The following is a 27,340-nucleotide window of genomic DNA, read 5'->3' as shown; positions in this document are numbered from 1 at the left end:
CCCATTTTACAAGATGAGGAAGTTGAATTGTCACTGCCAAGCTGTCAGTTACACAGCCCTGGGTTCTGCCTCTGTGGAACTTTACAGCCCAGCAGGTGACAGATCCACCCCTAGAAAGTGATAACTCAGAGTGTGCAAGGCTGGGACAGCAGAGCTCAGGGGGCTCAGGGAGACCTGAGGAGGGATAACCCAGCCTGGGGGATCCAGGAAGGCTTCCTGGAGGAGGGGGTGGCTTAGCCTGAAGTGGGAGCCATTAACTAGTTAAGACCAGAGGGAAAGTGTTCTGGCCTGAAGGTGACCAAATATGGTTTGCTTAAAAGGATTACAAGGGTTTCCGTCTGGCTGACACATAAAGGGGGAGTGGAAGAGCATTTGATCGGCGGCCCAGTCATGCAGGAACTAGTCAGCTGGGCTTTGGAACTGGAACTCGTTCACGCTAATGCCAAGGATGCATCAAAAGGTGTGGTTCTGATGAGTCATCCATGGGCAGAGGGAAGGGCAGGAAGGTTTCATTTCCTTCCTCGGGTGGTGAGAGGACTGTGGGATTTGGAAGGGAAGGATAGAGGGGAACAACCATTGTGAGGCATCGGTACATCTCAAATAGAAGTGAGGTTATCGGGCTGGTGGGAGGTGAGAGGGAGGAAGTGTTTGCTCTGGTAGCCCTTGCGGAAAGGCGGGAAAGTGTTTTTTATTTGGGGGTTTCTCTGCGGCTTTTGCTGCCTAGCTTCGGAGTACAGAGATGAAAGCTCTGCCCTTGCCTACCCCTCTCCCCCAATTCTCTGTCCCAAACCACAAAGAGGGCAGGGCACCAGGGCACGTCACTGCTATTTTCCACCTGAGGAACATGAGCTTTATTATCTGCCATGAGACCCTCCCCCTGCATAACACCGAATGACTCTCTGCTGCCCAAGTTTGTCGTTCCTAACCAGGGCACGTGGCAAGGCAATACAAGGAGATCTCCCAAGCCCCGGGACGCCAATAATAACAGCTGCCATTTGTCAGAGCAGCAAAATAAACAACCTTTTTAGCCATATAACTTATTTAACCATCACTCTATGTTTTTGTGATCTGTTTCCCAGATGAGAAAAAGGAGGCAAGAAAATCCATACAGGTTGCCTAGGATCAGCAGCTGTTAGTTGGTGAAGGTGGGATTTGAATCAAGGGCGTCACATTCAGGAGCCCCCACCGCATTGTTCCTGTCTCACCTTCTTTCGTTCTCCCCCACCCCCACCGCCTCTATCTCCCTCTCTCCCTCTTTCCCCCCTCACCCCATTCTGCCACCCCCTCTCCCTCTTTTTCTCTTTTCCTTCCCTACCCTCCCACCCAGGCTCCACGTTCCTACAGCAAATCAAAACTTCACATCTGAAATTGTAAAAGCTTCATTTCACTACTACATGATTCCCTGGGTAGGAAACACTGCCACATTCCTAGTTGGCTGGCAAGAGTACTGAATGACAGCTAGGCAATATCCTCCAAAACCACAAATGTGCATGTGCTTTGACCTGGCAAATCAGCTTCTAGGAACCTAGGGAACTGATACTATCACAGGCGTGGGAAATGGTGTGGACATGTCACTCATCAGAGGATAGTTTGCAAATGCAAAGAGTTGGAAACACTCTAAGGGCTCATCCGCTGAAGACAGGTTCACAATTTATTGTGGGTTCATGCATTGGAATGCTGCATAGCTGTGAATGAATGAACCAATGAACCAATGAATGAATGAATGAATGAATGAGGCAGCATGCTATGTCCTTGCCTGGAAAGATCAACAAGATTTGTTGCTAGGTAAAAAGCAGGAAGAGGCAGAACAATGCTACTATTTATTTTTTTCAATGTGGGAGGAAAGAATAAGGAAATTATGTATAAGGAATATATATAATATTTGTATAGGTATATAAGGAAATTTGTATATGTCTGTATATATAAGGAAAATACACACATATACAAAATAAGTTTCTTTTATATACATAAGAAAAGAATAAGGAAATATGTTCATATTTGCTTAATTATACAAGCTTCCATGTGATTCTGTTAAAATACAAATCTGATCATATTGGCTCAAAACCCTCCAAAGTCTTCCAACTTCTTAAAATGTCAATGTCTTATCCTGACCTGTTCTTGTTGTTGTTCAGTCACTAAGTTGTGTCCGACTTTTTTCACCCCATAGACTGCAGCACACCAGTCTCTCCTGTCCTTCACTATCTCCAGAGTTTGCTCAGATTCATGTCTAGTGAGTCGGTGATGCTATCTAACCATCTCATCCTCTGCTGCCCTCTTCTCCTTTTGCCTTCAATTTTTCTCAGCATCAGGGTCTTTTCCAACGAGTCAGCTCTTCACATCAGGTGACCAAAGTATTGGAGTTTCAGCTATAGCAGCAGTCCTTCTAAAGAATATTCAGGGTTGATTTTCTTTAGGATTAACTGATTTGATCTGCTTGCAGTCCAAGGGACTCTCAAGAATCTTCTCCAGCACCACAGTTCAAAAGCATCAATTCTTTGGTGCTCAGCCTTCTTTATGATCTAATTCTCACATCCATACATGACTACTGGAAAAACCATAGCTTTGATTATATGGGCCTTTGTTGGCAAAGTGATGTCTCTGCTCTATAAAATGCTGTCAAGATTTGTCATAACTTTCCTTCCAAGGACCAAGCATCTTTTAATTTCAGGCTGCAATTGCCATCCACAGTGATTTTGGAGCCCAAGAAAAGAAAATCTGTCACTGCTTCCACATTTTCCCCTTCTATTTGCCATGAAGTGATGGGATCGGATTCCATCATCTTAGTTTTTTAATGTCCTTGTCTCCTTCACTTGTCTTATTCTTCTTCATAGCTTTTACCATCTCGTGGTATATATAGTACCTGTCTACTTTTTTATTATCTTCCTCTCCCCAACTCTCATTCAACCCAGGACCTCCAGGAAGGCAGGGACTTTTTTTCTTGCAGGTCGCTGTTATCTGTAGCACCTAGGACAGGGCCAAACACACAGCAGGTGCTCGATCAACATGTATTGACTGAATTAATACAAAGAGCAAAGGGCCATGGTGGGAGAGCCCAGGGAGCTGTGGGAACCAGAGGAGGGTGGTTTCAATGGGACACCAGACCACTCTCAGGGCTCAGAGGTGGAAAGGACCTGGAGTGGGGGTGCTACCGGGAACCAGACAACTCCTTAACTCCACCCACTCATTCCAGCTGACACCCTTTTCTCTCCATCATGTCCTTGCCCAGTCATATCCAGACCTGCAACAAGATATTTTATTTTATTTATTTTATTTTGGTTGTGCTGAGTCTTCATTGCTGCACATGGGCTTCCTCTAGCGGGGACTAGATGGGACTTCTCTTGTTGCAGAGCACAGGTTCTAGGAGCACGGGCTTCAGTAGTTGTGTGGTGCAGGCTCAGTAGTTTCTGCTCATGGGCTCTAGAGCACAGGCTCACACATTGTGGCCCACACGCTCTGAGGCATGTGGAATCTTCCCACAGGCTCGAACCCATATCCCTTGCATTGGCAGGAGGATTCTCATCCACTGTGTGTGTGCGCTAAGTCGCTTCAGTCGTGCCTGACTCTTTGCTACACTGTGGACCATAGCCCACCAGGCTCCTCTGTCCATGGGATTCTCCATGCTAGAATACTGGATGTTGCAATGCCCACCAGGGAAGTCCAGGACATTTTATTTAATTCGTAGATTTTGACAGCCTGGAGCTTTTGGCCTTCCCAAGTATTTATCAACTGAAAGGGGTTTTCCCTGGGAATACCAGCCACCAAAGGACCTTCCCCTTCTACTGATCCTCACCACATCCTAACCCTATCCCTGAGGCCCTCCCTTTTTGACCCCATCTTTGACTTCATCCCTAACTTTCACCCCATCCCTGACCCTCAGCCTTGCCTTGACCCCACTTTTCAGCTACAATAACAGAGCCCATAATATCCCCATTGCATGAATTGTTCAGGACCAAGGTTCTAATGGTCTGATTGGAAGCAGAGGCCCCACTCTTGTTGCTAGGAAGTCAGACGTCCAATGGGGAGAAGACAGAGTGTGGGGTGACCTGGGCCCAAAATATGAAGTCCAAACACTGGTAAGGGCAGGGGGCAGCCGTTAACTATCCAGAGTCAGAGAGGTGGCTATTGAAACCAGAGTAGCCGTAGCTGGGAGCCCTGGGAGGAGGGGGAACCCCAGAGGTGACGTCACAGCTCAGGGGGGGAACAAAGCAACAGCCAGTTTCCCAATTTGGAAATTACTCACAGGCCCTGAACAAGAGTGCCAGGAAATTCAGAGATTTCCCAGAGACCAGCTTCCACATTTCCATTCAGAAATTCACCTACGTACATGCAGAGTGAGAGACACCCAGCATCAGAACCACCCACCCATGGCTGTGTGCCAGGAGTGGGCTCCGGGACCAAGGCAGAGAGGACAGCAAGAAACAGTATCCTCTGAACTGGCCCAAGTCCAAAGGGGGAATTTTCTAGAAAGATATGGGGATATCCCAGAACATGGGTCAGAATTGCTAGTGGGCCAGGTGGGGACCCTGGCTAGGATGAACAGGACTGGGGATGAGGAAGTCTCACAAGTTTTATATCTGAGCACAGCGCTGTCTGGGTCTCTCTGTCACCTCTTGATTCTCTTTCACCTTACCCTCTGCCCTGTGTTTCTCTATCTTTATGTCTTTTGTCTTTTCTCTTTTTCCCCATCTCCCAGTGACTATCTGAATTTATCTCCATTCCTCTGTTATTCCTCCATTTCTATCTTGGTCTCTCCCATCTCTCTCCCTTCTATATGTTCATCCCTAACCGTTATCACCTCCAGACATGATGCTATTCTGTGTATTGCTCTTTCAGTGGTCGGTTTCCTTCCAGTAGAAGTGGGCTTCATGAAGGCAGGGATTTTTGTCTGTATTGCTTTCTGCTGTGTCCCCTGTGCCTGGAATACTGCCTGGTTCAATAAGTATCTGTGGAATGATAACTGAATGAACTGTCATTCTCATCCAAGTGAGGATATTAACATTCAATGCCATCAACATTATTTTATAATAATTGTAAAGCAACATGAGTTGTTATTCGTGATCGTGGCTGTTTACTGAGTACAAAATATATACCAGGAATTGGACCAAGTGTGGTAGAGAAGAAGCCAATTCTGACTCCATGTTGGAACTGTTTCTTTGACTTGCTTTTTGTTGCTTTTGTTATTATAATCATACAGAATGGCCCACCTCAGAGAATCCTTCCCCTCTGCCTGACTGTTAAATTAAGGGTTTAATTTAATTAATTTTAAGGATTCGGTCCACCTATCGATGGCACAAAGAAATGAACACATTCCCTGCCTCAGGCGTGCCATTCTGAGAGATGTTGGCAAGATTAATGGCTTTTTTACTTTGCTTCCTCATCTCCTCCCATCTCTGATCTATAAAAGAACCTGTCATCCAGACCCCATAAGATGGTTGTTTTGAGGCACTAGCTTGTCATCTTCTTATTTAGGCGGCACCCCAAATAAAATTTCTTCCTTGTCCCAATCCCTCATCTCTCATTGGCCTGTCGGGCAGCGAGCAGAGCCAGCTTGGACTCGGTAACATTAGCAGTTGCATGTTTAAGTCTTTACAAACAGACAGGGTATTGTTATCCTGTCCATTTTTCAGATGAGAAAACTGAGGCCCCAAGAGGAGAAGCAACTTGCCCAATATGACCCCAGGGGTGGCAGCTTTGGGAGTTAGGAACTCAGGATCTGTCCCCATGACAGACTCGAATCCCTTGCTCTGTCCCTCGCCAATCCTGAACTTTAGAAAGTCGCTGAACCTCTTTGCCAGCGCCTCAGTTTCCTCGGGGCTCAGCGGTAAAGAACCCGCCTGCAGTGCTGGAGGAAACCCCAGTTGGATCCCCGGGTGGGGAAGAATCCCCTGGAGAAGGAAATGTCTACTTGCCGCGGTATTTCTTGCCTGGGAAATCCCATGGACAGAGAGGAGCCTGGCCGGCCACAGTCCGTGGGGTCACCACGACTAGGACACGACTCAGCGACTGAAACAACAACGACACATCCGAACCCATGTCCTAGCGAAGTCACCGTCGTAGGTGACGTCAGCAGAGTGTAGCAAGGGGGCGGAGGGAGGGGCAGTACACGGCGCCTCCGCGGGCGCCGCAGGAGCCAGACGGGTACCTGCGAGGGAGCCCACCTCCACTTCTTCCTCGCTGCTAGTCCAAGGAGGTCCTCCCCGAGGCTGCGGCGGCTGAGTGAGGCCGAGATTCCTGCCCAGAAGGTGTGGAATCAGCACGAGCCGCGCCCGCGCGGCTGGCAGAGCGAGCAGACGCCCGGCTCGAGTGTGGGAGGCCAGGCGCGCCCTGCCCTGGGGCGCCGGGAGGAAGCCGGCATGGCCCCTGCCTTTCTCTTCACTTGGCGGCTGCTGCTGTTCCTGCTGTCGCTGTTCTGGGTGCCCCTGGGAGCCGGTGAGTGATACCGCGCGATCGGGCGGCCCCCGTTCCCCCTCTCCCTCCCCACCGGCCCGGGCGCTCGCCCCACCCTGAGTTACTCGCCGCCCTTCGCCCGCTCCCCTCCGCCCCAGTGCTGCAGGAACGCCGGGGCTGGGCCCGACTCTCCAGAGAGCTTCCCGGAAAACCGCCGGACTTCGAGAGATTTCTGAAGGGCAGGGCAGGCAGGCCTCTGGGGGGAAAAATAAGGCGGAAGGTGAACTTTCACGGGACCACACTTGCCCGGGCATCACACCCGCGCACCTGCTCGCTATATCAGCGCACTCTTCTCCCCAGTCCTAACAGCCACCGAGGATGCTTGATGAGGGGAAGGAGGGCAGCGGCAGATAACCTCGTTTTCTCGTTCCCCTTCGACCGCGTCTGGCTCTAGACCGCGGCCATTCATTCATTCACGCATTCATCCCACACACGTTTATTGAGTGCCTACTACAGGCCACGTTCCGCATACTGGGAGTATAGCTCTGGTGTCAGACAGCGGTGAGTTCAAAATAGCTTTTGGCATTTAACGCCTGTGTGAGCTCAGGAAAATGACCTGAGCTCGCGGTTTCCCTGAAATGTCTGTTGGGGGCTGGGAGGAGGAAGGAGGGGAGAGTGGAATCCCACCTAGATGGTGTCTTGGAAACACCCTGAGCTAGATGCATTGAAGAAAAACAATAATGGTGATGATGATTCACGTGAACAGTAATAATACTGAACACAGACTCGAGGAAACCAGAATCTCCTCATTTCCCAAAAGGTCTCAACCCAGGCTCTGCCCCTCTCTTGCTGGTTTACCCAGGCAGGTAGCTTGACCATGAAAGGCTCACTTGACCCCTCTGTCCAATGAGGGTGAAAATCCTAGTGCTAGGAGTGTGGATCTCATGGACCTTGGAGAGGGTTGGAGGAGGAGTGGCCCAAGGGAGCAGCCCGGGGGCCTGGCACACAGTGGAACTTGGACCTGGCTGTGACACAGGGTATAAGCCTAGAGAAAGGCCACTTCACCCAGTGTCAACCTCACAGAGGTCGAACCATCAGAGAAGGAGACACACTTGCCCAGAGCTGCACAGCACATCCATGGTAGAGCTGGCATTCCATCCGAGACTAGCATGCTCAGCTCAACACTCAATCCCCTCGTGTCCAGACCAGGTCCTCCCTCCGCACGCCTTGCTCCAAGCACCCTAGTCCACTATGTCCTGACCTCCTCTTCCTCATAGCAATAATTATAATATTCACCTGTATAGAGTGCTTGGCATATGTCTTTACATAAATTTCATCATTTAGTCCTCCCAACTCCCTCTTAGGTTACAACCACCTCCATTTTAAAGATGAGGAGACTGAGGCTCAGAGGAGTGAAACCATGGGCACAAAGGCCACAGTTAGTGAGTGGAAGGACTGAGATTCAAAGCAATTAACTCCTTCTCACCGTCTCCTTTATCGCTATTATTATTAATAAGGATGCATAGCATTGTGTTTATCAATATGGATAAAAGTCAACACATATTGAGGATCTAGTGTGTGCTGGGACTCTAGGCAGAATGATTTTCATATGGAGTCTGTGGATGAGAGATCAGGAGTCTTGATTGAAGATGGCCCAGGTTCAAATCCCACCTCTGCCACTTGCTCTCAGTGTGACCTGGAGCAAAAGACTCTGTGGTTTGGATTTCCCCTCTATAAAGTGGGGCTGACAGTGGTGCTTTGCCTCAAGGTGCTGCTTAAGGACCAAACGCTGGGAGATGTGTGAAGCACTCAGAACAGCTCCTAATCTGTGTAAGCAACTGCAGAATGTTAACTGTAATTAGTCCTATTTTACAAACTACCAAAAAAGAATCAGAGATGTTAAGGAATCTGCCTGAAGCCCTCACAGCAGAGAGCTGAGGGGATCCAAAAACCCTGGGGCTATAATCACCTCCCTTCTTTTTAAAAAACACTTTTTTTTTTGGGATGTGGACACTTTTCAATGGTCTTTATTGAATTTGTTGCAATCCTGCTTCACTTTTATGTTTTGGCCTTTTGGCTGCAAGGCATGTGGGACCTTAGCTTCCTGACCAGGGAGGGATCAAGCCTGTGCCTCCTGCATTGGAAGTCTTAACTACTGGACCACCAGGGAAGTCCCATCTACTCCCTTCTTATGCTCGGACCCCCTACATTTTCCCAACCCAAGGTCACAAAGAGTAATAATAATACTACTTTATTTCATGGATCCTAAGACGTTGAGTTTCTTCCCCCTTGTGTGTGTGTGTGTGTGTGTGTGTGTGTGTGTGTGTGTGTGTGTGTGTGTGTGCGCGCGTGCGCATGCGCTCAGTCACTCAGTCGTGTCCAACTCTTTGTGGCCTCATGAACTGTAGCCTACTAGGCTCCTCTCTCCACGGAATTTTCCAGGCAAGAATACTGGAGGGGGTTGCCTTTTCCTACTCCAGGAGATCTTCCCCACCCGGGGATTGAACCAGCATCTCCTGCATTGGCAGGTGGATTCTTTACCTCTGAGCCACCTGAGAACCCCTTCCTCCCCTTCCCATACCTCTAAATCGGAAGTGCTCCAACAGCGTCCCAGTGCATCTTAAAATTGATGACTGGAGATAACAGAAAAGTTTTGGAGCTAGAGAGTGATGCTGGCTTCATAACATCATGAATGTACTTAATTGCCACTGGATTATATGTTTTAAAGTGGTTTAAGAGGCAAATTTAATTGTTTAACTGCAACACGGACCGCAATTTCAAAAATTGATGATGCTGAGATAGAGGAAATACGGTAATAACAACCCAATGGGGCGGGGGAGGGGGGAGGGGAGCGGCAGGGAGGAGAGGGGCGGCGGGACCCAGTTGCAGACCCAGTCCAGCCCCCATCTCATCCTCACCCCTGGACCAGGATTGGTGCTCCGCATCCCCTTTCCCCTCAACACACACATACCCAAGGGGCTCCAAGCTCCAGTAACCCCCTACCGCATCCGGATCAGGGACACTCAGATGTGACCCACCCTGTGTTTCCCCGCAGGGACCAAGATAATCCCAGTACTGGCCCCAGCCCAGGTGTCCGGCTTCGTGGGAGAAACTGTGACACTGCCATGCCAACTGCACCCCCCGGAACACAATGTGACGGTGACGCAAGTGACCTGGACCAGGCAGAGACCGGCAGAGCTCGCCCGCAGCGTGGCGGTCTTCCACCCCATCCAGGGCCCCAGCTTCCACGAGTCCAGCCGGTTGGAATTCACGGCCGCCAAGCCCGGCGAGAAGCTGTGGGACGCCTCGCTGGCCGTGCGGGAGCTGCGTGTGGAAGATGAAGCTAATTACACCTGCCAGTTCGCCACGTTCCCGAATGGTGACACGAGCGCTCGAACCCAGCTCCGTGTGCTCGGTGAGCTGGGAGGAGGGAGGAGCCGAAAGGGAGGGATGTGGAGTGGGGTAGGGAGGTAAGCCAAGAGAGGGAAGGGTCCAGGAGGGAGGGAGAAATTCCGAGGGAACAAAAGAAGGAGGTCGGGCAATGACCGGCGGGACGCAGGGGAGATTAGAAGGGGGAGGGGGTCAAGGACGGAAGAGAGTCAGAGGTCCTGGGATGTAAGATCTTGGGGACTGTGGGCCAAGGGGATTGGAGGATCTGGGGATGCTGGTGGTATAGGGGGGAGTGGCTGATGCAAGAAGTAGGTGGGGACAGAGACTGGCCTGGGAAGCTGGGAAGCCACTGCCAGCTTGGGCAGGCGGATTCGTCTTGCAACCTGCTTTCTTCGTCTGTAAAAGAGGCTTAGTAACAATAGGGCTGCCTTCAGAAAGCTATCCTGAGGGTCCAAGGAGTTCATCCAGGTGAATCACTTAGAGCAGAGACCTATGTGGGCTGGGGATAGTGGGTCAGTTATTGTTACTCCTTTTGGTGAGGAAGTGAGTGAGTGACTGCTCAGTCGTGTCCGACTCTTTGTGACCCCATGAACTGTAGCCCGCCAGGCTCCTCCCTGTGGGATTTCCCAGGCAAGAGTACTGTAGTGGATGGCCATTTCCTGCTCCAGAGCATTTTCGCAGCCCAGGGATCGAACCCATGTCTCCCGTGTCTCATGCATTGCAGGCGGGTTCTTTACCCACTGAGCCAAAGGGAGAGCTGAAATAGACTGGGAGGGGAAGATTCTGATATCCAGGAGTGGAGGGCTTTCTCCTACCTGGGGGGGGGGGGGGAATGTCCTTGGCATTGTCATGGAAACATGCATTCATTTTTATGAGTACCAGAGAAAATATGACAGGCCTTCCTCTTGGCAACTGAGTATGAAGTCGCTTTGCCTCAGTTTTCTCATCTGTGAAATGGAGATCGCTATGAGGATGAACAAGAGCTCATGTTTCTTTTTTGCTTCTGTGTCAGGAACCGTTCTGGGCCTTGTAAGAATGACTCACCATTCTCCAAGGGATCTTCCCAATGCAGGGATCCAACCTGGGTTCCCTGCATTGCAGGCAGATTCTTTAGTCTGAGCCACCAGGGGAAGCTCACTATCACTTTCTGCGTCAGTAACTGTTCCGGGCCTTGCATGAATGACTCATGGAAGGTTAATTCCTTGGAGCAGTGCCTGACACACGCCCCCAACCAAAGGCATCTCTCATCATTTCCAAAAACTTAAGACTTCAGGTCTTATGATTTAGGATGAGAGTAAAACAGAACCAGTGAGTCAAATTAAAGAGAAATCTTGGGTAACAAGAGCACAGGTACTGAGGGAAAAGGAACCACATGAAATCCCAGGTCTGGGAATCACCAGAATGATTAAGAAATGGGCAAGGTAGTTTTAGAGTCAGACAGACCTTGTGGGAAGATCCAGTTCTGTCATTTATGACTATGGAACCTTGAGCCAGTCACTCTTGTCTGAATCTCCAGAGCACAGCTCAGCCCTCCCCTCCTCTATGAAGCCCTCAGTAACCACCACCCCCGAGATTCAGGCACCCCTTCCGGGATCCCCCATCCCAGCTTTGCCCAGTCTGAGTCATCACTGTCTGGGGAAATCCATTTTCCTTTCTGACAGTCCACCCCATGAAGGCAGGGGTGGGGCTGTCTCAGTCGTTCCTGAGTCCTCAATATTGCCCATCACAGAGCCAGGCACCGTATTCAATTACCAATCATAATTATATATATTGAGCACTTATTTCCTGCCAAGTACCGTTTTAAGAGCTTTACTTATAAATTCTCATCGCTAGTCATCCTCCCCTTATCCCCAGTTGACAGACAAGGAAACTGAGGCACAGACTTGCCCAAGGCCACCCTACTGCTGGGGCAAAGCGGGGATTTGAACATGGCCACATCCGGTGCCCTCATCTCGGTACTCCCCTGCTGCTGAGATGTTTATTGCATGACTGCTGGTGAGGCGTAACCCGTGTCTTTTGCTCCTCTTCTCAGCCCAGCCCCAGAACGAGGCTGAGACCCTGGACATCCCACTCAGCCCGAACCCTGTGCCGGCTGCCCGCTGTGTCTCCACCGGAGGTCACCCACCTGCCCGCATCTCCTGGTCCTCAGATGGAAAGACCAATACCACCCAGGTGCCAGGGCCCCTGCCCGGCACCGTCACCGTCATCAGCCTCTTAATCTTAACACCGTCCAGCCGGGTAGATGGCAGAAATGTCACCTGCAGAGTGGAGCACGAGAGCTTTAAGGAGCCCGTGGTGCTCCCCATTACCCTGGCTGTGTCCTGTGAGTTGATCTAAGTGTGAGCAAGGGAGGGAGGGGCTGCCAGACTGTCTCCACCCTCCCCCTGCCATTGGCCAGCTGTCTCCACCCTCCCCCTACACTGACTCCGAGGATCGCTTTCAACATTACATCATCATCAGAGCTGGCTCTCTGACTATTGCCTTACACCCATCCCCACATCGTCTACACCAACTCCCCTAGGCCATAGATAACCCTGTCCTTCACTGTCTATACCAGCTTCTTTTTTCTTTTCCTTTTGGCCATCCCACAGGGCGTGTGGGATCTTAGTTCCCTGTGCCTAAGTGCGTGCTGTCACTTCAGTCGTGTCCAACTCTTTGTGACCCCATGGACTGTACCAGGGTCTTCTGTCCATGGGATTCTCCAGGAAAGAATACTGGAGTGGGTTGCCATGCCCTTCTCCAGGGGATCTTCCCCATCCAGGGAGTGAATATGAGGCTCTTATGTCTCCTGCATTGGCAGATGGGTTCTTCACCACTAGCACCATGTGAGAAGCCCCTTAGTTCCCTGACCAGGGATCAAACCCATGCCCTGTGCAATGGAAGCGCTGAGTCTTAAACACTGGACTGCTAGGGAAGGACTCTACCAGCTTTTTAGACCATACTTCACACTGCTCCCTGGGGGCCGCTGTCTACACGGACACCCCACATACGCTCTCTTGAGCCTGCACACAGTGCCTACACCCTCTTCCCTGGGCAGCAGTCTGCACTGACCTTGTGCACACTGCTACACCGCTTCCTCACCATCAATACCAACTCCCTTGTGTTTCCTACACTGCCATAATTCCATTTGGTAACGCTACTTCCCAGGTGATGCTACTGGTAAAGAATCTGTCTGCCAATGCAGAAGATGCAGGTTTGATCCCTGGGTCGGGAAGATCCCCTGGAGGAGGAAGTGACAACCCACTCCAGTATTCTTGGAAAATTCCACAGACAAGAGGAGGCTGGTGGGCTACAGTTCGTGGTGTCACAAAGAGTTGGACGCTACTGAGCACACACACACACTATTATCTACACTGGCTCCTGTGGGCCCCAGACAGCATTACCCTCACTGTCTACACCACTCCTTTAGGCCACCAGCTGAGGGCAGTTGGCAGTTGACCACTGCTGCCTTGACACCCTGCATTTTCTACTCAGGTTCTCCTAGATACTCTCTCACACCGACCCACAACATTGTCTACACTGGCTATCCTGGAGAACTGCCTACATTGTCCCCACCCCCACCCCCCATGTAGTCTACACTCCCCTTTGCCCCACTGTTGTCTACACTGGCTCATCTACAGACTGGGTCCTCCCATCACTGTCTGGACTGACTACTCCCTGCCTGACAGTTGCTGCACTGTCTACACCCGACCCCCTCAACTGGATCTGAGTGAGGAGGATGTCTAAACTGTCTCCTCCCCAACACACATAGAAAAACACCCTTTCTCATTGGCCTTCCCCCTGGGGACTTTAAAATCTTCCCTGTTGACCACATTTGAGTTGGGTAAGACGCAGACTGAAATGTGGTCATCCAGGATTCTCTTCTGCGGGACTTGTCAGAGCCTTGAATATGCTCACGTGTGTTATGAACATCCAGAAAGAGGCTTTTTCTCACAGGACATCCCAGGCATGCCAGGACCTGGCTTTATAGGGAAAACCAATCGAGAAGCAGGTCGTGGGAAGCACTCCCTGTGAGCCCCGCCCTAGCACCCTGCTGAGGACTCCTAGGCTTCTATTCTTGGGGTGGAAGCTGGAACCCATTGCCCAGACCCCTCTCAGGCCTCTCCACCTTGAGCTGTTCCCCAAACCTGCCAAGGCCCTCTTCCTGTTGTGGCATGAATCCCAGCTATCTTTAGGCCCCTTGAAGGCTCCCTGTCTCTAAGCCTGTGTGTCTGTTTCCCCCAGACCCCCCCGAGGTCTCCATATCCGGCTATGATGACAACTGGTACATCGGCCGTAGAGAGGTTGCCCTGAACTGTGACATCCGCAGCAAACCAGAGCCCGTGGTCTACAACTGGAGCACGTGAGTTTCTGGGTCAGAGGAAGGAGAGGCTGGGGGCCTGGACTCCAGGGTCTGAGGGAGGAGGGGCTGGGGGCCTGGACTCCTGGGTCTGAGGAAGGACGGGTGTAGGCAGGAAAGTTAAAAACAAAACAAGAAGTCAACTGTGGGCCCCCAGGAAAATATCTTGTATGCACAGAGTTAATGAAGTGATAAAGTCCAGGTTTGTTGACACACCTGCTCTTTATGGGGTGCCTGCTGTGCCAGGTACTTACATGCACCCCACGTGATCCCCATGCTCTGGCCACAGTCTACACTATCGCCAGGCCCAGGTTAAAGATCTGCCCAGGAGCTGTGGTCATCTGCCGGGGCACACAGGTATAGAGGTGACTCTCTCATCGGTGTCTGGCTCCAAACCCAATCCTCTTAAGCCCCGGGCTATGCCACCTGCCCAGCCACCTTGTGTAACCTGCTCAGTCACCTCTTACAGAGCAAATACTGTCCCGTCCCCATTCTCATTTTTTAAAAATATCTATTTATTTGGCTGCATCGGGCCTTAGTTGTGGCCCGTGGGATCTTCGTTGTGGCGCACAGACTCTCTAGCTGTGGCGTGCATGCTTAGCAGTTGCAGCGCACAGGCTCAGTTGCCCCAAGGTGTGTGGGATCTTAGTTCCCCAAGTGAAAATCGCTCAGTCGTGTCCAACTGTTTGTGACCCCATGGACTACACAGTCCGTGGAATTCTCCAGGCCAGAGTACCAGAGTGGGTAGCCTTTCCCTTCTCCAGGGGATCTTCCGAACCCAGGGATCGAACCTGGGTCTCCTGCATTGCAGGTGGATTCTTTACCAACTGAGCTACCAAAATTCTTTACCAACTGTGCTACCAGGGATCGAACCTGCCTTGCAAGGCGAATTCTTAACCACTGGAAGCTACCACCAGGGAAGTAGCCCCCTCCTGATTTTCCTGATTGAGGAGCAGAGCAATCAAAAAACTTCCTCAAATTCCTATTGAGACCAAGGACAAGCGTGGGGAAAGATAAAGGCAAAGGGATAAATGGTTTAACCTAATTTTTATTGGGCCCAGTTTTTCTTATTACAAAAATAACTTATGAGCACTGTAGAAACTTTGGGCAATATGGTTATGAGTAAAAAGAAGAAAATAGCTCTTATAGTCCTGTACCCACTCATCTCCAGAAACATCACTGTTACCCTTTGTTATATATCCTTCCTGTCTCTTTTTCAATATTTCTAAAAAAAAAAGAAAGAAACTGTGCTGTATGTATAATTTTTGAAAATTTTCCTCTGTCCATGGATACATTTCTTTTGTTTTTGTTTTGTCTTTGCCACACCTCACAGCATATCTGATCTCAGTTCCCCGACCAGGGATGGAACCCACGCTCCTTTGCAGTGGAAGCACAGAGTCTTAACTACTGGGCCACCAGGGAAGTCCCTCTAGTGAGCACCTTTCCAAGTCAGGGCACATAGATCTATTTTCCCCCAGCATTTTATCAGGAAATGTTTCAAGCCTACAGAAGGCTTGTAAGCATTTTCCAGTAAACATTCAAAAGCCCGCTGTGTGGATTCTCTCACTAACATTTTCCTGGCCTTGCTTTATCACATTCCTGGCCTTCAGTCCATCCCTGTTGCCATCTATCCAACAGTCCTCATCATTTATGCATTTCAAAACCCCACCACCTGCTTCTTTGAGGGGCTAGGACTCTGTCACAAATGAGGCTGTCAGTGACATAACCAGTCCCACTTGGGGATACAGAGGTGCTTTCCCGTTCTCAACTATGCAAATGTCGTGGTGGCGGGCATCCCCATCTGTCCACCTCTGTGGACAGCCAGTCATGTCTCAATGGCCGGCCAGCGAAGCTGCCAATCGAAGGTTTTCGATTGGTATTGACAGCTGGCCTTTACCTTCCTGTCTCAAAGTACTGCAGCTCAGACTCATGAGCCATACGGCCAGGTTTCCATGCCAGCTCTGCAGAATACCCACACCCGTGTCCCGGTTTCCTCTGTCCGTTAAACCAGTGTTTTCTTTCTTTCTTTTTAAATATTTATCTATTTATTTGGTTGCACTGGTTTTAGTTGTGCCATGTGGGATCTAGTTCCCTGACCAGGGATCGAACATGGGCCCCCTGAATTGGGAAGGCAGAGTCTTAGCCACTGGACCACCAGGGAAATCCCTAAACCAGCGTTTCTTGACTACTTACTATGTGCTGGATGCTACTGACCCACGTGCTGCATGCTAAGTCACTTCAGTCATGTCCGACTGTACTGTAGCCCAGCAGGCTCCTCTCTCCATGGTATTCTCCAGGCAAGAATATTGGAGGGGGTTGCCATTCCCTCCTCCAGGGGATCTTCCCCACCCAGGGACTGAATTTGCATCTCTTAAGACTCCTGTATTGGTAGGTGGGTTCTTTACCACTAGCACCATCCACAGGCTTCGGTAAATGAAAAAGAACCAAGTTCCCCCCTCTCAGATCTCCCGGTCTGGGGAGAGAAACAAACAAGGTAATGTTGGAATTCCTTGGTGGGTCACAAGTTATGTTTCCACACTTTCACTGCCAAGGGCCCCTGGAGTTTAATCACAGATCAGGGAACGAAGATCCCACAAGCTTTAGGGCATGGCCAAAATAAAAAAAACTTTTTTTTGTAATTTAAAAAATAAACAAGATACCATTTTTAAGGATGGAGTGTATCAGGTGGTGATAAATGCTGTAGGAAAGATCATGCAGAGGAGGCGGAGGGTCACTACAGTTGAAAGAGTGTAACCAAGGAAGGTGTCACAAAGGTGATGTCTGAGTAGAGGACTGAAGGAGGTAAGGGTGAGCAGTGTGGGTACCAATGGGAAGGGCATTCCAGGAATAGGGAACAGCATATGCAAAGACCCTGAGGTGGGAACATAACTGAAGAGTTCCGGGTCAACAAGTCAGCCACCATGGATATAGAGGCAGGAGCAAATGGGTCAGTGCGTCAGGGGGCCAGCTTGTGCGGGACCTGTGCCCGTGGTCAGGACTTTTCCTTTACGGAAGGGCTCTGGACAGAGGGCTGAAGAACTTATGCTTTCAAATTGCGGTGCTGGTGAAGACTCTTGAGAGTCCCTTGGACTGCAAGGAGATCAAACCAGTCAGTCCTACAGGAAATCAACCCTGAATATTCATGGAAAGGACTGATGCTGAAGCTGAAGCTCCAATACTTTGGCCACCTGATGCGAAGAGCTGACTCATTGGAAAAGACCCTGATGCTGGGAAAGATGGAGGGACGGAGGAGAAAAAGGCAGCAGAGAATGAGATAGTTAGATAGCATTATCAACTCGATGGACATGAATTTGAACAAACTCCAGGAGATAGTGAAGGACAGGGGAGCCTGGAGGGCTACAGTTCATGAGGTCGCAAAGAGTCGGACACGACTGAGCAAATGAACAACAACAACAGCAACTGGACAGAGGAGAGACTGTGGCTATGTTCTTTTTGTTTTTGATGTTTATTTATTTTCGGTTGAGTTGGGTCTTAGTTGCTACACACAGGATCTTCCTTGCAGCGCGTGGGCTTCTCTCCAGTCATGGTGCGCAGGCTCCAGAGTACGTGGACTCTGTGGTTTGCAGCAGACAGGTTCTCTAGCTGAGGCGCCTGGGCTCAGTAGTTGTGACTTGCAAACTTAGTTGCCCCCCAGCATGTGAGATCCCAGTTCCCCAACCAGGGATCAAGCTCATGTCCCCTGGATTGATTGGCAGGCAGATTCTTAACCACTGGACAACCAGGCAAGTCCATCTGTGTGGATTTTGAACGTGGGGCAGACAGGCTTTGCTGATAGGCTGGATGGGAGTGTGAGAGGCAGAGTTGGGGGAAATCCAGGCTTGCTCTGAACTTGTATTATAGTTGGTGTGAGAGTTTCTATATTCCTGCTATGCAGTGGTGCCCCAACACCTGTTACTCTAGGCCTCCGACTGAGACCACTTCCTCACCCATCTGTCTCTCCCAGGACCAACGGAACCCTGCCATCCTCTGCTGTGGCCCAGGGCACTCGGCTCCAGATTCGTACTGTGGATGAGACCATCAATGTGACTTTCATCTGCCTTGTCACCAATGCCCTAGGGACCAGCCAGGCAAATGTGACCGTCCTGGTCAGAGGTGAGGAACCCCCTGGGTGGGGAGAACAGAGGAACTTAGGATAGATATCGAAGAGGATATTGAAGTAGGATTCCCCCTGAGGGAGGGGTTTAGAGGTGGTCCCTGGTTAAAGGAGTCCCTAAACCACAAGAATGCTCAAAGCTCCCATTCTTTCCCTAAGCCCCTCCATGGAAGGTTCAACGGGCTCAGCTTTACTATCTGTTAACTCACCATCTGAACCATTGGAACCACTGTACAGCCACCTGGACACAGCCCCTCTGCAAACCCAGGCTGGGGGAGTTGCATAATGCCTCTTCCCAATGGATTCAGGCAGGCTTTTCCAGGTATATTAGACAGAACTCTGTCATTTGCAGTTGATAGAAGCACAACTCAAAATAGTCCAGGCAAAAATGGGACTTTATTAGAAATCACCTTCAGGTATGGTTAGATCCAGGTGCTCCAACTGTGTAACCCAGGAACTTTTCTTGACCTCTATTGTCTCTGCTTTTCTTTTGCTGGCTTTGTTCCCTGGCAGGCTTTCCTCTCAGGAAGGTAAGATGATCCCCAGCAGCTTATAGGCTCACAGCCCATCAGTTTAGTAATCCCAAGGGAAAGAATACACCACTTTCAATACCTCTAGCCAGAGTCCAAAGGCTGGCTCTCATTGGCTCAACTTAGGTCACAGTCCACCCCCACCTCATGAACCAATTGCAGCAGCCAGAGAGAATAGAATGCTCTGATTGGCTAGGCCCAGGTCAAAGTCCCATCCTCTGGCATGTACACGCTGCTATATTTAAAATGGGTAACCAACAAGGACCTACTATATAGCAGGTGGAACTCTGTTCAATGTTATGTGGCAACCTGGACAGGAGAGGGGTTTGGGGGAGAATGGATACATATATATGTATGGCTGAGTCCCTTCGCTGTTCACCTGAAACTATCACAACGTCATCTGTTAATCAGCTCTACCCCAACACATAATAAAAATTAAAAAAAAAAAGAAAACCCAAGTCCCATCCTAGAAACCAGAGGGTGGGGTAAAGCTCAGCTAAACCATATAGACTGAGGGAGGCAGAGCGGTAGCCTCCTTCAAAAGTGAAGTCTAATATTTTGGGAGGCAGGTGAAACCCCCCAAAAGTCTCTCAGCTTAAATCTCTGCTTCCTTCTCTTCTGACAGAACGTCCTGGGGAGCAGTCACAAGAGGGCTTGACCTCCAGGCTTTATATCATCCTGTTCTTCGTAATCCTGTTTGTTCTCCTGCTGGTGTTCCTGATTTATCTCTTCTGGCGCAAAAGATCCAGTGAGTCCCCTCTTTTTTGCAATATAACTCGCCTGTCTGCTATAAATGAACATCATCACAGCCGCCATAATTAAGCACGCACTGTTAGCCTACAGCCTCTGTACTAAGCCTTCCACGTGGCAACCTCTCCCTGAACCCTCATGCCAACACCATGAGGTTCCCTCACTTGACAGACAGGGACACTGAGACCAGGGAGTTTTATTCATTGGATCATTGACTCATTTTTACCAAGTGGGAGTAGATCCTGTAAGTCCTGAAATGCCACAGTAAGGACTTTGGCTTTCAATCCAGGTGACATAGAAGCTCCTGCCAAAGGGATGAAGTGTAGAATAACACTTAACCACCCCCCCACTTTCCTTCATCTGCCTTGCTCAGGACTGGCTCCCTGAAAGGAGGGGTTGCCCCAACCCCTGGCTCTAAAAGGTGCCCAGATCCCTGGCTCAAGGGCTTTGCAAGGCTGTTCGCCTGCCTGGAATGGCTCCCTCTGGCAAAGTCCTGTGGCTAATTCTGTAACCAAAAGAGCTACATTTTGCTGAGCACTTTCTCTGTGCCAGGCACTTCCTGTGCACAGCCCCCTTGAATGCGCACAACCACCCTGTAAATAAAGTCCTCCTGTGAGCCCATTTTACAGATGAGGAAACATTTGCTCAGAGAGATGACATTACCTGCCAGCTGGCACACAGCTGGAAAGTCAAGAGTTGAAGGCAGATCTGTTGGTTACAAAGTTTTATTCATTCAACCACTAACCAAAAAGGCCTCCTCGCATCCCAGTGGGAAGCCCTCTCCTCCAGGGAGCCCTCCCTGATCTTCCCCTGAAATGAACCAAGCACCTGCTCTGGGCTTCTCCACCCCCACCCCTTGCCCACTCAGGGGCATCACGGTGTGGGGACTTGTCTGTCTCTCCAGTGGACTGGGAAACCCAAGAGCACCGAGCTAGAACTGTCAGTCATGGCTCTGTCCCCAGCCCTACCACTGGATCAGGCACAAAAGAGGCATCTGAGGAAATGTTTGGTGAATGCATCACATCCAGAGCCAGACTGCCTGTGTCTGAGGCCACAGGCAGTCACCATGGGCCAAAGCCTTACTATGACTCAGTTTCCTCATCTGTGAAACGGGCATGTCCATACCTGTTAATGTAGACCCAGCACTTACCATAGCATTTGGCACATTGTAAGCCACATGCTGGGTATTTTTGTCTATTTTGTTTACATCTATATCCCCAGCACCCAGAATGCATCTGGCACAAAGTAGACATTTGCTATTTGCTGAATAAATCCTTGTTTGATGGTTGAGGAAACTGAGGCACAGAGAGGTTAAGTCAATTGCCCATGGTCACACAGCTCCTAAAGGACTGGGATTTGAACTCTTCCGTCTGGTTCCAGAGCCCATGCTCAATAAAGATTTATGTATACTTAATAACTGAAGGAATAACTAGATGAAGCCTATACCCCAGCTGTGTTTTTAAATGTAGAAACCATTTTGGGACATGACTCCCCCATGTCAATAGCAGAGCCGGGACTTAGAATTCAACGGGCCTGGTCACCCACCTGTGTCTTCTTCCCATGCTTTCCAGCATTGTCATTCACTGCTGATCACTTCTCCTCTCTCCTCAGGTCGGAACAAGTACAGTCCCACTGATAATGGGGTAAGTGTGGTGGTGGAGCTGAGGAGGGGGTGGGGGTCTACACGAACCCCAGATTAATGGCCGTGGGCTTTCCCAAGAAAGGGCCAGGCATCTCTGGGCGCCCGCAGCACTTAACCTGGGATTGTGCATTTTCAGATCTCGCCTTTCCTCCCCATTCATGACCATACCTGGAGAAGTGCTGCCCTGGCTTCCAGGGTTGGGAAAGGAGCAGGCCTGTAGCTCTCTGCATGCTGGGCTTTGGCAGGAAGAATTTTTTTTATAAGGGCTTGAGGCTAAAGTTAGGATAGAGGATGAGATGGTTGGCATCATGGACATGAGTTTGAGCAGACACTATGAGATAGTGAAGGACAGGGAAGCCTGGTGTGCTGCAGTCCATGGGGTTGCAAAGAGTTGGACACAACTGAACAAGAGGCTAAAGTTTGCATATTTCCCTAGAAAGTCACCTATTCAGAGGTTGCCAGCAATTCCCAGGAACCACCAACAGAGGGCCCCAGGTGACAGCGTGGGGGCTGGATGGTGAGACTGAAGCTGGTGAGCACGTGGGTCTTCCAGCTGGACTCCCGCCCCCGCCTCAATGAAGGGAGTCTCCCTCCAAAGACACTGGCCACCCTTCCCCTGCCAGACCTCAAGGAGGCCCCCTCTGACTCACAACATGGTAACCCGGGTGGAGGGCAAGTTCAGGGGTCTACAAGACCAGCCTCAGGTTCAGTCATTCGCTACAAGGACTATGGAACTCAGGAACACTGTTTACTCACGGACATAATTTACTACACTGCAAGGATGAGACCAAGAACAGCAATGTGAAAAAGCACACAGGGCAGGGTCCCGGCACGAGCTTCTGGTTGTTCAGCCCTGGTGGAGTCATGTGGACAGCACTTACTGCTCCTGGCAGTGACATGTGACAGCACACACAGAGTGTTGCCAAGCAGGAAAGCGCGCCTGCGCCTTGGTTTCCAGAGGTGTCGCTCGTGTAGACATGGCTGACCACCCATGCAGCTGCCCTTGGCACCAACATAGAAAGGGTTGAAGAAAGAGTGCGCGCATGATCAATCGTGTCTCACTCTTTGCGACCCCATCGGTGTCCATGGGATTCTCCAAGAAAGAATGCTGGAGTGGGTTGCCGTTTCCTCCTCTAGGGGATCTTCTCGGCAGGGATTGAACCTGTGTCTCTTGCATCTCCTGCATTAGCAGGCGAATTGTTTACCGCCGCGCCCCCTGGGAAGCCTGGCACCAACATAGGTCAAGCCATTATTGTGGGGCCTAATGCCCCCACCATGAATCACACCATTGGCATAGATTATCCTGTATAGCCCACAGCCCCAGGTAAACAAAGCCTTCTGTCGGCCAGGACATTCCAAAGAAGGGCTAAGAGGTTACTTCACAGGAACCAGGGCCAAAGGGCCAGGTCTTTTTCTGAACAAGGTTAATCCTTTCCTGCATCGTAGGGCCACACAGAATGTTGCAACTACCAGAGATTTTTTTGGTGAGAATTTGACTTCCAGCCTAGAGCTTCTAAATCTCTGTTTTAGTTGAATCTCGGTGGCTTATAAGAAATAGTCAATGATCCTTGTCATCAGAAGGGAACCAGAGGCTGGAACTCAGCTGCCCCGGGACTGTCCAAGGAGCAGGAGCAAGTGGTGGCCCTGAAGTGATGCGGTCCCAGGAGAGCCTCTGTGGCCAGCGTGCTGGGGTTAACAAGACCTTGGTCATCCACAGAGGAAAGCAGGAAGTTGTTTCCAAAACAAGGAGGAAAAGATAGATGCTGAAGAATCAGAAGCTACAGCTGTGCAACACAGGCTGCCCTCAGATCTGGATGGACATAGCCCAAGCCCCAGGACGAAGAGCTTCTCTGATACACTGACATGTTTATTTTATAACTGTCCGTAATCTTGGGACTCATTTTTACAAAGTGGGAGTAGCTCCTGTAAGTCCTGAAATGCCGCAGTAAGGACTTTGGCTTTCAATCCAGGTGACATAGAAGCTCCTGCCAAAGGGATGAAGTGTAGAATAACACTTAACCACCCCCCCCCCTCCACTTTCCTTCATCTGCCTTGCTCAGGACTGGCTCCCTGAAAGGAGGGGTTGCCCCAATCCCTGGCTCTAAAAGGTGCCCAGATCCCTGGCTCAAGGGCTTTGCAAGGCTGTTCGCCTGCCTGGAGCCCCATTCCCCACGGCTCCCTCTGGCAAAGTCCTGTGGCTAATTCTGTAACCAAAAGAGCTACATTTTGCTGAGCACTTTCTCTGTGCCAGGCACTTCCTGTGCACAGCCCCCTTGAATGCGCACAACCACCCTGTAAATAAAGTCCTCCTGTGAGCCCATTTTACAGATGAGGAAACATTTGCTCAGAGAGATGACATTACCTGCCAGCTGGCACACAGCTGGAAAGTCAAGAGTTGAAGGCAGATCTGTTGGTTACAAAGTTTTATTCATTCAACCACTAACCAAAAAGGCCTCCTCGCATCCCAGTGGGAAGCCCTCTCCTCCAGGGAGCCCTCCCTGATCTTCCCCTGAAATGAACCAAGCACCTGCTCTGGGCTTCTCCACCCCCACCCCTTGCCCACTCAGGGGCATCACGGTGTGGGGACTTGTCTGTCTCTCCAGTGGACTGGGAAACCCAGGAGCACCGAGCTAGAACTGTCAGTCATGGCTGTGTCCCCAGCACCTCCTACCACTGGATCAGGCACAAAAGAGGCATTTGAGGAAATGTTTGGTGAATGCATCACATCCAGAGCCAGACTGCCTGTGTCTGAGCCCACAGGCAGTCACCATGGGCCAAAGCCTTACTATGACTCAGTTTCCTCATCTGTGAAATGGGCATGTCCATACCTGTTAATGTAGACCCAGCACTTACCATAGCATTTGGCACATTGTAAGCCACATGCTGGGTATTTTTGTCTGTTTTGTTTACATCTATATCCCCAGCACCCAGAATGCATCTGGCACAAAGTAGACATTTGCTATTTGCTGAATAAATCCTTGTTTGATGGTTGAGGAAACTGAGGCACAGAGAGGTTAAGTCAATTGCCCATGGTCACACAGCTCCTAAAGGACTGGGATTTGAACTCTTCCGTCTGGTTCCAGAGCCCATGCTCAATAAAGATTTATGTATACTTAATAACTGAAGGAATAACTAGATGAAGCCTATACCCCAGCTGTGTTTTTAAATGTAGAAACCATTTTGGGACATGACTCCCCCATGTCAATAGCAGAGCCGGGACTTAGAATTCAAGGGGCCTGGTCACCCACCTGTGTCTTCTTCCCATGCTTTCCAGCATTGTCATTCATTTCCGATCACTTCTCCTGTCTCCTCTGGTCGGAACCAGAACCGTCCCTCTGATAATGGGGTAAGTGTGGTGGTGGAGCTGAGGAGGGGGTGGGGGTCTACACGAACCCCAGATTAATGGCCGTGGGCTTTCCCAAGAAAGGGCCAGGCATCTCTGGGCACCCGCAGCACTTAACCTGGGAATCTGCATTTTCAGATCTCGCCTTTCCTCTCCATTCATGACCATACCTGGAGAAGTGCTGCCCTGGCTTCCAGGGTTGGGAAAGGAGCAGGCCTGCAGCTCTCTGCATGCTGGGCTTTGGCAGGAAGAATTTTTTTTATAAGGGCTTGAGGCTAAAGTTAGGATAGAGGATGAGATGGTTGGCATCATGGACATGAGTTTGAGCAGACACTAGGAGATAGTGAAGGACAGGGAAGCCTGGTGTGCTGCAGTCCATGGGGTTGCAAAGAGTTGGACACAACTGAACAAGAGGCTAAAGTTTGCATATTTCCCTAGGTCACCTATGCACCTGTTAGAAGCAATTCCGTATCCACCAACAGAGGGCGCCAGGTGACAGTGCAGGGGCTGGATGGTGAGACTGAAGCTGGTGAGCACGTGGGTCTTCCAGCTGGACTCCCACCCCCGCCTCAATGAAGGGAGTCTCCCTCCAAAGACACTGGCCACCCTTCCCCTGCCAGACCTCAAGGAGGCCCCCTCTGACTCACAACATGGTAACCCGGGCGGAGGGCAAGTTCAGGGGTCTACAAGACCAGCCTCAGGTTGAGTCATTCGCTACAAGGACTGTGGAACTCAGGAACACTGTTTATTCACGGACATAATTTACTACACTGCAAGGATGAGACCAAGAACAGCAATGTGAAAAAGCACACAGGGCAGGGTCCCGGCACGAGCTTCTGGTTGTTCAGCCCTGGTGGAGTCATGTGGACAGCACTTACTGCTCCTGGCAGTGACATGTGACAGCACACACAGAGTGTTACCAAGCAGGAAAGCGCGCCTGCGCCTTGGTTTCCAGAGGTGTCGCTCGTGTAGACATGGCTGACCACCCATGCAGCTGCCCTTGGCACCAACTTAGAAAGGGTTGAAGAAAGAGTGCGCGCATGATCAATCGTGTCTGACTCTTTGCGACCCCATCAGTGTCCATGGGATTCTCCAAGAAAGAATGCTGGAGTGGGTTGCCGTTTCCTCCTCTAGGGGATCTTCTCGGCAGGGATTGAACCTGTGTCTCTTGCATCTCCTGCATTAGCAGGCGAATTGTTTACCGCCGCGCCCCCTGGGAAGCCTGGCACCAACATAGGTCAAGCCATTATTGTGGGGCCTAATGCCCCCACCATGAATCACACCATTGGCATAGATTATCCCATATAGCCCACAGCCCCAGGTAAACAAAACCTTCTGTCAACCAGGACATTCCAAAGAAGGGCTAAGAGGTTACTTCACAGGAACCAGGGCCAAAGGGCCAGGTCTTTTTCTGAACAAGGTTAATCCTTTCCTGCATCGTAGGGCCACACAGAATGTTGCAACTACCAGAGATTTTTTTGGTAAGAATTTGACTTCCGGCCTAGAGCTTCTAAATCTCTGTTTTAGTTGAATCTCGGTGGCTTATAAGAAATAGTCAATGATCCTTATCATCAGAAGGGAACCAGAGGCCGGAACTCAGCTGCCCCGGGACTGTCCAAGGAGCAGGATCAAGCGGTGGTCCTGAACTGATGCGGTCCCAGGAGAGCCTCTGTGGCCAGCGTGCTGGGGTTAACAAGACCTTGGTCATCCACAGAGGAAAGCAGGAAGTTGTTTCCAAAACAAGGAGGAAAAGATAGTTGCTGAAGAATCAGAAGCTACCGCTGTGCAGCACAGGCTGCTCTCAGACCTGGATGGACATAGCCCAAGCCCCAGGACGAAGAGCTTCTCTGATACACTGACATGTTTATTTTATAACTGTCCGTAATCTTGGGGGTAGGCACCAGAATTCCTCTGTCTGTTGGAGAAAATATTTTAAGCAGATAGAGACCTTGGGCCAGAATGCTAAACCAGAGAGCTGGGCATGAGCCACTCTGCAAGAGAAAGTGGGAAGGATGTGTGGCCTTCTGTCTGGGAAGATGGGAGAATGCAAAACAGAGAAGGGTGGGGAAGAGATGGGACCCAAATGGGAGGGATAGGGCATGACAAGGCCAGTGGGGCTCCACAGTGCAGGGGCATAAAGGGAGACTGGTTGCCCAGCTGCTACATAAACCCCTTGTCCATTCCCAGCCCCCAAACCTTATTAAAGTTAATTTATTACACCTCGAGTGGCTGTGTGCGAGGGGGTCTTTTGTGGGAACTGGGGAGGAACAGCGTTTTGCCCAAACCGTCACCATGAGAGACAGAAACAAAGGTGTGGAGGCAAGACCTTGAATCAAGAGGGCCACAAAGAGGGACTGCCCTGGTGGTCCAGTGGTTAAAGCTCCCAATGCAGGGGCCCCAGGTTTGATCCCTGGTCAGGGAACTAGATCCCACACGCCGCAACTAAAGACCCTGAAGGCCACAACTAGAACCAAGCACAGCCAAACAGATAAATGGTGGTGGTGGTTTAGCTGCTAAGTCACGTGCAACTCTTGCAACCCCATGGACTGTAGCCCGCCAGGCTCCTCTGTCCATGGAATTTCTCAGGCAAGAATACTGGAGTGGGCTGCCATAACCTCCTCCAGGGGATCTTCCCGACTCAGGGATCAAACCTGCAGCTCTGGTGTCTGCTGCCTTCGAAGGCAGATTCTTTACCACTGCACCACCTGGACTTCAATGTGCACACCTTAATTTTAAAATGCTGTATTGCTAAAAAAAAAAAAAAAATTCTAACCATCATCTGAGCCTTCAGTAAGTCATCGTCTTTTTGCAACAGTAACACCAAAGATAACAGATCACAGACCAT

General features: G+C 50.3%; 1 protein-coding gene and 1 long non-coding RNA gene across 7 annotated transcripts; one reads left to right on the top strand and one right to left on the bottom strand.

Moving 5' to 3' along the window:
• Window positions 1-1,774: 1,774 nt before the first annotated feature.
• LOC145515469 (uncharacterized) lies at window positions 1,775-6,521 on the bottom strand. Its single transcript, XR_014060896.1, has 2 exons — window positions 6,159-6,521; window positions 1,775-2,964 (listed from the first exon to the last, which is right to left on the bottom strand). It is a non-coding gene; the product is annotated as an uncharacterized LOC145515469 (long non-coding RNA).
• On the top strand, window positions 6,106-26,716 carry PVR (PVR cell adhesion molecule). Of its 6 annotated transcripts, none has more exons than XM_081515930.1 (9): window positions 6,106-6,429; window positions 9,443-9,802; window positions 11,810-12,100; window positions 14,002-14,119; window positions 18,081-18,229; window positions 19,386-19,508; window positions 21,122-21,153; window positions 24,427-24,498; window positions 24,934-26,716. In XM_081515930.1, the coding sequence occupies exons 1-9, from the start codon at window positions 6,354-6,356 to the stop codon at window positions 25,069-25,071; spliced, it is 1,359 nt and encodes a 452-aa protein (XP_081372056.1). In that variant the 5' UTR covers window positions 6,106-6,353; the 3' UTR covers window positions 25,072-26,716. The 6 variants fall into 6 exon arrangements, 5 of the variants coding, with proteins under 5 accessions (XP_081372056.1, XP_081372059.1, XP_081372060.1 ...); XM_081515932.1 differs by lacking the exon at window positions 6,106-6,429 and adding an exon at window positions 8,161-8,217; XR_014060890.1 differs by lacking the exons at window positions 24,427-24,498; window positions 24,934-26,716 and adding an exon at window positions 21,589-22,895 and having other exon boundaries at window positions 19,386-19,542; window positions 21,082-21,153.
• Window positions 26,717-27,340: the final 624 nt, after the last annotated feature.

Source organism: Giraffa tippelskirchi, chromosome 7 (genome assembly GCF_054371585.1).
Source record: "Giraffa tippelskirchi isolate mGirTip1 chromosome 7, T2T-mGirTip1v1.2.pri, whole genome shotgun sequence".
Lineage (NCBI taxonomy): Eukaryota > Metazoa > Chordata > Mammalia > Artiodactyla > Giraffidae > Giraffa > Giraffa tippelskirchi.
Note: the sequence above shows the minus strand (reverse complement) of the source record. Positions and strands in the feature narration are given on the sequence as shown.

What these genes read in the sequence shown, in the direction of transcription:
- PVR (XM_081515930.1), top strand. Translation starts at nt 6,354, where the DNA reads ATGGCCCCTGCCTTTCTCTTCACTTGGCGGCTGCTGCTGTTCCTGCTG. An exon ending in ACAGTCCCACTGATAATGGG is followed by an intron (nt 21,154 to 24,426) that starts GTAAGTGTGGTG and finishes CATGCTTTCCAG; the next exon opens with CATTGTCATTCATTTCCGAT. An exon ending in ACCGTCCCTCTGATAATGGG is followed by an intron (nt 24,499 to 24,933) that starts GTAAGTGTGGTG and finishes ATATTTCCCTAG; the next exon opens with GTCACCTATGCACCTGTTAG.